Here is a 12,168-nt window from a genome sequence, read left to right as displayed (position 1 = left end):
GTTTGTGAATAGGGTTTGTCGTGCTGTGTTTTGTTTGGTAGATGCGATAAAACAATTCTCTAAGTTTGTGTAGGTGGGGTCTTTTGGTTCGGTGTTATATAATATTAATACTGCCATCACAATAATATCTATATATACCTATTTATGGATTCGTCTGGTGCGGGTTTAGAGAAGAAGGGTCAGCGAGGTAATGGACTCTTTGTCCCAATTAGTTCTCCAACGATCAACTTAGACTAGAGAAATTATTTTGACAAAATTACAGTGAGATGTGATTTATACATATGAGACAGAGGTATTTATATTTCATCGTCCAAAGTAGTGATTCAATGAGAGAAAAAAATATTATTTTTTTAGTATAAGGCCTACCTACCAATTCTATTACAACCGCTTGGTGGCTAGGGAAATATGGCTACTCTAAAATTTTATAATGTCATTGAAACTATTAGGGCTTTTTCAAGTTGCTTGGGAGTTTAGCGATCTTTATTCGACGGTTCGGGTAGTATGCTTCAACACGTAAGATTAAGTTAATTTCTTAGGTTTTTATGTCGCTCGGTAGCTGTTAGTCAAAAATCAGCAATTTGATTTACTTTGTCTATTTTTGCATTGCAAATAGTCGGTTACTCATACTTCACCAATTGTATCTCATTATTCCCTTGCTCCAACTTTTGAGATAAATCCTCCTCTTCACACCTCCTATAGCCGATTCTATTCTGTCTAGGCTACACTTTGTGCTTTCCCTTTAGGATTTAGTTGATATCCAAAGGAGGTCTAGAATTCCAGTTGAGTTTACCCTTCACCTGTGTGCCTCTGCTTGTAAGGCTTATGAAAATCCCAGGGAGAAAAACTTAGTCGCGTATCTGGAGCAGTTAAGGATTAGACTTCGATTCCCTCTTCGCTTATAATAACGAGTAATAATAGGCTCATATTTTACATATACAAAACCAAAAACTTTTTATTAGTATATTAAAAATGCAATTAATTTTGCCCATCCCCTAGTTATATTAACAGTAGAAAAGGTAACAGTCATTATTTTTTCTTTATCTTAGCTCTAGTTAATATTGTTCAAAATAACCGAGAATTTCAATTTAAGTAACTTAGAACATGTCAACTTTATATTTTGCATTCCTCATTAGCCGAAATTTACTTCTACAATGAAAAGTGTAAGATCTAAGTTAAACTAATTTTGTACAACTTAGAAAATAGAATTTACTTTATCACATCGCATGTTATAAACAATAAATAAAATCTTTTTCTATTAAATTATGTAAATAATATCTTACTCGTGATTATTTTGATTGATTATTTAAATAATGCAAATTTTTTTATAACACGTTTATAAGTTCATGATTTTTTTTTTCATAATTTTATGATTTTAAACTTAGAATAGAAAATGATTTCATCGTAATAATTCTTGATTCTAATAGTTTGGGAGAAAATTAATCTAATGTATCTGTATCATTTTACAATTCCTTAGCTCAATCACATTAAGACTACAAATTAGAAATCACATGCTAAAAATAATATAAATAATAAATTTTATATTATTTACAATAACAATTTAAACATGTTAGTATTTTTTTTTAAATCAATAAATATTATTACTACAAGAAAAGAATGAAAACTTACTAATTCGAAAGAAAAGTTTGTACGTGAAGTGTGAGTTGGTTTATTATTTAATGAGGAAGATACAAATTTCTTTATTTAAAAAAATGATTTTACATATTTTTCTCAAATTCTAGTTCTATTTATTCTTTTAAATTATGTTAAATTTGCCTTACTAACTAAGTAATACATGACATATCTTAACTTGAGTTAAATTCCAAACTCTAATTTATCTTCATTTGTAATAAAATATTATATTTGTAAACATTCGACTCTATATCAGTAGGTGGGTGCTACAAAGACTGATACTATAAATTATACTATAATTTACTTGGTGAATATATCACTAAAATAGTTATCATAACACAATTGGTGAACTGGAACATCTAATTATTAATATCACACTTTTAAGACTTTACAACGAGGGAGCATCCAAGCTTGAGTTGATAAAATAAGGTATGATAAAATAAATCTAATAGCCCATAGGCTATCAAAGAAAAAAAAATACATAGTTCTATATTAAAAAAAAATAATAACTGAATCTGTCAACTAAACATCCACTAAATTGAATAGAAGAAGTGGAAACAAGGACAAAGCTCAAGGTTCTATTAGAGGACTAGTAAAATAAATCTGAGAAAAGTTAAAAATAAAAGGGTGAGAAAATTTAGTAAGAGAATAAGAATATAACAAGAGGAACAAACAATGGGGTTTATATCACTATATTTACATATATACATAGATATAAAATAAAATTTAAGTAAAACTACTGTGACTGGATAAATAATGTTTAAATAGAACTCAATAAATTCATAAGCGTCAGCTTTTAAAATAAATCAGTAAAAATTTGTTGTTGAATTGTATTACTAGTATTGTGCTTAATTAAAAATAAAATATACATTATGACACCATAAAAATAAATAAATAAATGATATATATATATATATATATATATATATATATATATATATATATATATATATATATAAACATATGACAATATACACTCATTCATGTTTTTAAAAAATCCTAGCAACTTTGGGCACTCACACGTCCCATCTATGTAGACTCCAAAATGTAAATAACTAGTTATACGCGCGCAGACAGTCCCCACAAAACACCATCTAGTATACGCCCCAAAGGCAATATATTCTACTATCACCTAACGTCCAAGGTGTGATTATATATGTTACAAAAATGGGTGTATATTTATTTATCCGACTAATAAATTCTAAAGTTTGCAACATATAAAAAATACTAAAATTACCATTATATGTCCCCAATTTATCTAATAGAAAAATAAGGTATAAATTCTAAATTTCAATTAATGTAAGACTACAAGTAAATAAATAATTAAATAATTAAATAAATTATAAAAAGCATACGTATAGTATATTTGAAATTACAGTATTATATGCTTATCCACTCACATGGATTGTGATAGAAGAAATATTACTTATAGATAGGCTGCTAGAACCCGCGGCAGGTTTGGAATCTTTATCTAATATAAAAATAAAAATAAAAAAGGAGTAAGGATTCGAACCAACTTGATTGAAATCAGATATACCATTAAACACTGAATACAATGCGATGATTTTTTTAAAAGCCTTACTGAAAATTCGGCAACATTTTTCCTAAAATTAGACTACTTTTTCTTGTAAAATAGATCCAAAACCTGCAGAAAAATCACTTCTATATAAATCTCAACTTCACTTGTGCCTCCAAATTTTATTTTATCCACGAGCATACTAGTTTCACAATATAATACAATTAACGTACAACATCCGGCTTTCACAATTAATTTCCGTAATATTCGAACTTATTTAATTTATCAGTCTCTTCATTCCGATAATTAATTTATCAATATTCAAATAATTTTCCACCACACGATATCAATACAATAATTTATTCTGAGCTTTTAATAATTTAACGGTTATAATCATTCAACAACTCCCAATTTAACGATAATTCAACCGGATTAAATATTCTAATTTTAATATCATAATAACTAATTATCTGAAAAGAATTTTAACGAACCTATGCCACCAAAATTCTCTAAATAATGGGACAAACGTTATGCCCCTCGGCACACAAATCGAGGCGTTGCCACCCGCGGTGGCTGAAAAATTCGACGTCGACAAAAACACAATCTGAGACCACCCGCTCAAAGATCTCGATGCGAGGAGTCTGAATATGCAATTGTTTTCACCTAACTCTTCACTGATTTTTCAAAAAAAAAAGACTAAGAAAGTTGTTGCTCCGGTGAAGCTCCTCCTCCCTTTTCCGGCGATGGAAACTGCAAAGGAGGTCCAAAATGGGTTGCTTGGAGCTTGAGAAAGCTAATGGTAGCAGCCCTATACAACCCCAACACCTGCGACAGCCCCAAGAAGCAATGGCAGCCTATATCTCCTTTTTCTTTAATTTTTCCGGCAAGAAATGGAAGGAAAAGGAGCTGCCGTCAGCCAAGGGCGGTGGAGGACGACTGGACTAATGCTCAGGCGGCTGGAAAATTATGAGGAAGGGGAGGGACAACTTGAACAGAGACGGAGACGTGAGGTGAGGTGGGTGCAAGCGGGAAGAAAAGAAAATAAACGGGAGAGGAGGAGGGAAATAGGTGTTTTTTATACAAAATATGTATTTATTATTATTATTATTATTATTATTATTGTTATTATTTGCTTTATTATGTACTATAAACACATATATACACTAACACACACACAGACACGTACACACACACACATATATATATATATATATAAATTTATTTAATTTGTATATTTATTATTATTATAATTTTAATGTAGTGACTATTTAATTATTTATAAATAAAATATAGTGAAACTCATAGAGATATTTATAAAATTTAGTATCTTAAATTAATTTAATTTAAATTTTTTATTGCAATAAAATCGTTATATTATATAGTATATACTTACATCATATAACTAAATATAAAATGCGGAGGAATGAATAAATTAATATCTCAATTAATTATGTGTAAAAAAAATAAAAAAAATAAATTTTTTTACAGGTATTACAATATTAAATTTTGATTTTCTTTATATGTTTAGTTCCAATTGATAGTAGGAAATATATGCTCATAGTTTTATTATTAACAATTAAGTAAATAGAGTGTAATTGTATGTTTATGTGAAATCTATCAAAAAATTTATTTTATTTGAAAAAAAAAACTATATGAGAAAGAAAGTGAAAATGAAAATGATAAAGTTGAAAGAGATATTTTGGTATTACGAAATATATTGATAAATTAATATGAAATTTATTTAAAAATTCTACTTATTTTGTTAGAATTTAATTTAATTATAGCCAATTCTATACAAATTTAAAAATATAACATTTTAAATTAAATTTTATTTTATTTAAAACATATATACTTTAAATTTATAAATAAATTTTAAAAATTTATAAATAAATTTTAAAAATATTATAGATTTCAATTAAACACATTGTAATCTATCTATTAAAGAAATTCTCATCTTTATGGCCATCAGAAAAAGATAGGTACCCCTGCTGTGCAGCCTATAGTAGGCCTCTTATAGAGAGAAATAAAAAACAATTAAGTAAATGTCTTTTTATAATAATTACATTAAAAATTAAACTCCAATTAGGTTAGGGACATTATTAAAAACCCATTAAGTCAAGATTGTTTAAATAATTTTAACGGTATATTTTATTTGTTAATTAAAATTTATAGAAATTTAAGTAAGACATGTTTTTTTGTGTTTAAACAAAAAATCACCTATCTCCTGTGTTTTTTTTTTTTTTTTGGTTAAATTAATATTTAAAAGCTTAATCAGACAATAAAAGAAGCTGATACAATGGCTGATTTTGGATCCGAGGCGCATAAAAGGTCTGTTGAAACAATGGGCTAGAGAAGTCATAAATGGCTGAGTCGTTGGTCTACACAAATGGGGCCCAAGAATGTAACCCTTTTCAAAACCCAAAAGGGAAAACAAATCCATATAAATTTATTTAAAAAATTGGCAAATGCTTCTTTCTTATGGCTAGAATAATATGTTAAACTTGTTATCTGTCGAAAAGAAAAAAGACATTTGAGACAGCTCTTCATCTTTTGCTTAGTGAGATTTTATTTTGCTTATATAATTAAGAGTTATGAAACTCAAAAGCAAAACGAACTCATGGTTATGAAAAATATTGAGTTCCATGCATATTAAATTGCATTTGTGTTCCTGCATATTCAATTTATTCATGTTTTATTACTTTGTTTCGATATGCATGACCTTTTTCCATTTACATCACTCAATTGATTAAAATTTCTAGAAATAATAATATTAAATCATAACGTGCGGAATGCTAGGACTTATTAACTAATTAATGGCAAAGTAAGAAAAGATTAGGTGCTTTGTTGACTCAGTAGCACGATGGTTAAACAGTTTAGGTAAATATAGAGAAATTAATTAACAGAATGCACATATACATCATGAAGACCTAAAAGCATGACAAGGTCAATGATGACAACTCATAAAAATCTTAAGCAAGTGCAAAATATTAATTCATTTCCGCAGAAGGTACACCACTTTAATATTATAATCAAACTTAAGTTATAATTTAGTTATTCAAATCTTTAATTTGGCCGGTCAAGAAGCTTTCTTTCTTGATCATCTGTTTTAAGAATCCATTACCTATCACAAATGCCAAAAGTTACCAAAAAAAAAAAAAAAGAAAGAAGGAAACCTAAAATAGAGCAAACCCTTCCTTTATCACATACTTTTCGGTGTATCCATTGCAGCAGGGAATGTATCTCTGGAAGAGGGCTGCCGGAGTCCTCAAAGACCAGAAAAGCATACTGGTGGCCACCCTTTCGCGGCGGACATCGTACCGGAACCCTGATCTTGAGGCAGCAATTATTAAAGCTACAAATCATAATGAAAGCTATGTAGATTACAAGAATGCTCAAAGAGTCTTTGCATGGATACGTACATCTCCCGTTAGCCTAAAGCCTTTGATTTGGGCTTTAACTGCTCGTATAGAGAAGACTCAGAGTTGGGTTGTTGCGTTAAAGGGTTTGATGCTTCTGCATGGCGTTTTCTGCTGTAAAACCCAAGCTGTTTCAAGGATTGGAAGATTACCATTTGATCTTTCAAATTTTACAGATGGACATTCCAAGCCAAGCAAATCTTGGGGTTTCAATGCGTTTATTCGTGCTTATTATGCATATTTAGATCAAAGATCTTTATTCTTATATGAGCAACGTCGAGAAAGAATGGAAGATAATTCAATGGTACAAGAGCTTATAAAGCTTGAAACCTGGCAATCTTTGCTTGACATGTTGCTTCAAATTAAGCCATTGGCTAATAACATGAGAGAATGCTTGATTCTTGAAGCTATGGATTGTGTTATTATTGAAATATTCGATGTTTATAGCAGGATTTGTAATGGGATTGCCAGAATTCTAATGGGGATTTATTCAGCTGGAAAGCTTGAAGCTACCTTGTCACTTAAGGTTCTTCAAAAGGCAATGAATCAAGGTGAAGATCTTGCTTTATATTTTGAGTTTTGCAGGGATTTTGGCGTCTTTAATGCAATGGAAGTACCGAAAGTTACAAAGATCCCCGATGAAGATATCAAAGATCTCGAGCGTATTATTAATGGTGTTTATGAAAAGAAAAATATCGACGAGAATGACAATAATAAGAATAAAAACAACAACAAAATTGTTGCCATTGATGAAAAGAAGGAAGCAATACAGAAACTGAAGACAATAATCACTGACAAATGGGAGGTATTTGATGAAGAATTGAAGGTTGTTAATATAAGGAACGAAGGAAAAGAAAACCCTCTTCAAAGTCCTTCAAATTATTTACCTCTTATTCCGATTGACGAGCCTGTTAATTGTAAACAACAAGAAATTCCAGATTTTATTAGTTTCTGTTAGTTGGATTATACTTGCAGTTTGTCTCTTTACTTCCCTATTGATGGAGTTTTCTTCTTCTTCTTCTTTTTTTCCTAATATCATTCGCCGCATTTTACTTTTTATTTTGACGAACTAAGTTTATGAGTTTGGGTGGTAATTACTCTTTAAACTATCTCGTGCCATTGTTTGAATCAATTTAAACAAGAAAAGGCATATGCTTTGCTGAAGAGATAAGAATGTATGTTCACGAATCTAATACTTCTCTGAAAATTATGCGTGCTTTAGTAACAATGGGATTGAAGTCATTCTACAAGAATTTTTCATGAACTCAGTAGTTAGAATATTAAATTATGTCCTGCTATTATGCACTAACATCATCCTTTAGTTGAAAGGAATGTGATAATAGCCTTTCCCTTAATGAGATGGCACGTTCATTATTAGAAAATAATTATAAAATAGGTCAGAATTAGTGAAGTTCGAAATGCAGAAAAAGAAATTCAGAAATAAATAACCCATTTAGGCTCTGTTTATTTTGTAGATAAAATGAATTAATTTCTTTTTTGAATTTCTGGAAAATAATTCTCAAGGAAATATTTTATATTCTATTATATGGTTATGTAATATTAAAAATTATAAAAAGAATTATTTTTTGCTGTTTAGTAGTTCTGGAAAATAATATGTTTTCTATAAGAAAAACTAATGTAATATTTTCAATTATAATTGAATATAAGAGAAAGTAACACAAATTACAAAACAAAACACTTTCCTTGATCATAATTTACAAAAATAAAGTGTATGAAAATACTTTTTTTTTGTATATTTTAAAGAAGAAACGAGGCGCAGTTCAATTTTGTCTTTCCATTAATTCTGCTACCTACCAGAACGGCTCCGCCTCATAGGAACATCATACAGTTTTTGTAATATTCTCATTCTATATTATATTATATATATCGTATCTGTAGGAACAGCCTAAAATCTTATTCTCTTTCAGTCTGTCACATACCGTTTAGATTTTGATTAGTGTCGGTCATACATTGAACAGAAAAGACGTGATGATCATGATTCCATAATAAATAATATTCAAAGCCATCAAGCAAAGCAGAGATGGCACTTGGATAAGGCCCTATTCAATAATCAGGAATGTGGAGTCGGTCCGATGCTAATAATCTTCTCTGAAACTACCAATATGCATGTTCTGTAAAAGGTACTTTTACTTGCTAGAGAATGGCTTTGTTGTATTATCATCTGCAATTACAACACAACTAGACTTAAAAAGAACAAAGCCATTCCCTGGCAAGTTAATGCACCTTTTACTAGAGGTTTAGTATCTCTCTAATCAGAGCTTTCATCGAAAAACCCTGACTACTGCGTCTACCTTCAAATTTGTCGGTACATTACAGGTAAATGAGATCTTACATATCATCATCGTATGTACGACATTCCACATCTGATGGACTACATATCCAATATATTTCCCTTGCTCATTCTCATGAAGTCATTGGAATGAATTTTCCACAAGCAATGCAACAGAGACTGCTTCAGTAGATGACTAACACCATACCTACTGTCGAGAGAGACAGTTAAAAAGCCTTTTTTAAAGGACAAGAACTAAGACAACTTAAATAATCAATCTGCCAAAAACAGAAGAAAGCAGACCAAAAGTTCAAATATCCATAAGCTTCTCAATATCATTAATGCCTAAACCACATCCAACCATCTTGCCACATCAGCTTATGGTACAATGTAGTCAAGCAAGCATATGCTTGACTAGAGAGATAGATTAAGAAAAGTCGTAATATGCTCTATACCAGGAACATACATATCAATCAAAATGCTCATGAATCTTGTACAACCTAGCGTCAAGACTAGAGAGATTAAGAAAAGTCATAATAACTTCACTACCAATCTCAACATACTTATGTACACAAAAGCAACAAGAAAGCTAAAAAAAATAGAGCACTTAAAACAGTCGGCATGTATTACAAATGAAATACACAAAAAAAGGGTCACGTTCAATAAAAATGCTATTTCATTGAGGGAGCATTTTGTCAATCATTGACAAGATTCATTGAAAGGTAGAACAAGATGTTATAAAAAAATCAAAACAAAATTAATTTCATCCACATCCTACATCCTGGTGGAAAGAAGTTGCTAGTTCCCTTTATAACACAAACAGAACTGAAAAAATTAACCATGATTCCGAGAGTAGATGTCCAAATATCAAAAACATGTATCATATCTGTGAAGATTCATGAACTACAACGAACTGGATAGATCTCTGCAAAAGGCCACAGATATATACAAATGAAGCAGACCAAATCAATGGGAGTCCCACCATCGGTACCAACAATGTATACCTACCTGATAGTGACAAACTTATTGGTACCATGTTTCGCCCAGTGAGTCCTCAGATCAATTGGGTTAGCAAAGTTGTAACCTTCAGCAGCCAGTTTCTCCAATACCTTCTTAAATGCGCCCTGACTCATTTTCCTTCCAGCAATCCTCGCACCACGCCTTTTAGTACTCATTGGCAAGGGATACACTGATACATTGGTGGTGCAACAAGCAGACTGCCATCCACCACAACCCCAACGATAACACTGCTGAGGACTTCCAGTACATGAGCAGACTGGAATAGGAATACCAGAAATATCCATATCAATTCCATTTATGACAACATCCATACTTTTCTTAGCTGGCTTCACGCGCTGAACAGCATTGTTACTATTATCTTTTGGTTTCCTAGGTTTCTTTGCTTTTGGGGTTTTTGGTGCACCCCCACTTTGTCTTTTTTTCAATTGGCTACTTTCCTTGTGTACGCTTGGCTCTTCAATCCTGCCAGCCCTCTCATCCCTTGAGGGATTAGGCGGCTGTAGAACTTGCAAGGAGTGAGCTCCAGAAGTTTCTGGCAGAACAGCATAATTAGGATTTGGCGGTAACATGTTGAAAAGCTTCTCCCTCTGGCTTATCCAACTGTCTCTCATATAGTTCATGGGGCCAGGGGCATCGGAAACCACACAATCGCGGGGGTGAAATGCTCCATTTGCACCAACCATAATGCCATTAGGATCACGCCCAGGTAGAAAATGCTTTGTATCTCGATCTGCCATGCTTGACATGAGCTGCAGACCGAGATGCCCTTTAAAGTTCGGTTCATAATAGCCCCAATTGCGAATATTCATATTCAATGTATCCTCAGGATCATCCATTAAAACTACACACATTGCGAACAACACAACAGGGGAGGAAATTAGTCCTGGGTTCTGTTTTAAATTGACCCATTATTGTCAGTTGCAATCAGAAATGACCAGTAAAAGAAAAATTGATCCAACTCTCTTCTATTATGTTTTAGTGTTACACTTTAGTCAATGAATAATGTATATACAGCATTAACTTCAAAATCAAATAACCAACATAATAAAAGTTGTGCATCGTTAAAATGTACCTCAACCAACTCAGATCCATTCAGATTTCAACAAAACAGATCAGCAAAAATGGCACATAAGAAATAATACCAAATGCAACAAATGGGGATACAAGCCACAACTGGGAACCACATTTTCCAATTTCACAAATCACATCTAAACAAAAAGCAGATAGAAATGTGAATCATTAAAGCTAAGTTTTCCAATCTCATATCCAGATCCAACAAAAAGGACCCATCAAACAAATCAAAATCCCAAAATACCCATGAACTAAAAGAAGCAAATTTATGAGATTTAAAATCTCAGCAACATCCCGAACATCCAGATCTACAATACCCAAGTTTTCAAAAATGTGAATCATTCTAGCAAATTAGGGTTTCAAAAATTTTGACTTTTTGAAAAAAAGAAGAAATTGAAAATTTATGATCTCTGCAAATTAAAAGATATAGAAATTTAACCTAAAAATGTAGATATATAATGGACATGTAGTATAAATAAAAGGCAGGTTTTTTAAGTACACAGGACCCTTTATAATTCAAAAAAAAAATAGAAAGAGAAAGTTAGAGAGAGAAAGAAATAGATAGAGATAGGAGAGAGAAAACTTACTTGGGGGGTGTAAACGGCTCTTTAGGGTTTTGCCCTTTCTGGAGAGAGAAAGAGAAAGAAGAGAGAGGAGAGAGAAAACCTGAGAGAGAGAGATAGAGAGAGACAGATTTATTAGAGAAATTTGAGAAAGAGAAAGAGAAAGAGAAAGAGAAGAAAGAGGAGAGAGAAAGCCCTAAAATATGAGAGAGAGAGAGACCAAAAAAATATATGTATCTATCAATGGAAGGATATATATATTTATTTTGTCAAACTTGTAATTATTATAATGTATATTTGTTTATATATAGAAACTTAAAATAAACAAAATCTAAGAGAGAGAGATATATAAAATATATTTCATAATATATGTATCTAAAGTTTTTATTGTAGGGTATGTAAGTATTGTTGTTGTTGTTGCCACATGACAACAATCCTTCTAAATTCTTATCCTTTCTTTCTTTCCAATCTGAGGGCTCCCACTCTATTTTATTCTTCCCTTTTTGGAACAGTTTGCTTGCTGTTATTTATTTATTTTTCCTTTTTGTAAATGATGTGGGTCTCTTTTACCTTTCTTGTTTTTACATTAGATCTTGGTGTCAAATATAACCATTTTTTTATCTTATTAATATGGACAAACATACAATTGTGTCACTTTATAAC

The 12,168-nt window shown here is 31.1% G+C and overlaps 2 protein-coding genes across 3 annotated transcripts; one reads left to right on the top strand and one right to left on the bottom strand.

Annotated features, from left to right (window-relative positions):
• Nucleotides 1-5,959: 5,959 nt before the first annotated feature.
• Nucleotides 5,960-7,620, top strand: LOC8268149 (putative clathrin assembly protein At1g25240). The gene has a single exon (XM_002521862.3). It carries the CDS (start codon nt 6,380-6,382, stop codon nt 7,517-7,519), a length of 1,140 nt encoding a protein of 379 aa, XP_002521908.2. The 5' UTR covers nt 5,960-6,379; the 3' UTR covers nt 7,520-7,620.
• Nucleotides 7,621-9,509: 1,889 nt separating this feature from the next.
• Nucleotides 9,510-11,695, bottom strand: LOC8268150 (protein BASIC PENTACYSTEINE2). Of its 2 annotated transcripts, none has more exons than XM_002521863.4 (2): nt 11,530-11,695; nt 9,510-10,712 (listed from the first exon to the last, which is right to left on the bottom strand). In XM_002521863.4, the coding sequence occupies exon 2, from the start codon at nt 10,705-10,707 to the stop codon at nt 9,856-9,858; it is 852 nt and encodes a 283-aa protein (XP_002521909.1). In that variant the 5' UTR covers nt 10,708-10,712; nt 11,530-11,695; the 3' UTR covers nt 9,510-9,855. The 2 variants fall into 2 exon arrangements, with proteins under 2 accessions (XP_002521909.1, XP_048230760.1); XM_048374803.1 differs by having other exon boundaries at nt 9,510-10,761; nt 11,530-11,666.
• Nucleotides 11,696-12,168: the final 473 nt, after the last annotated feature.

This window comes from Ricinus communis, chromosome 5 (assembly GCF_019578655.1).
Source record: "Ricinus communis isolate WT05 ecotype wild-type chromosome 5, ASM1957865v1, whole genome shotgun sequence".
Taxonomy (NCBI): Eukaryota; Viridiplantae; Streptophyta; class Magnoliopsida; order Malpighiales; family Euphorbiaceae; genus Ricinus; species Ricinus communis.
Note: the sequence above shows the minus strand (reverse complement) of the source record. Positions and strands in the feature narration are given on the sequence as shown.

Coding starts and splice junctions, on each gene's coding strand:
- LOC8268149 (XM_002521862.3), top strand. CDS start 6,380: ATGTATCTCTGGAAGAGGGCTGCCGGAGTCCTCAAAGACCAGAAAAGC.
- LOC8268150 (XM_048374803.1), bottom strand. CDS start 10,722: ATGTGTGTAGTTTTAATGGATGATCCTGAGGATACATTGAATATGAAT.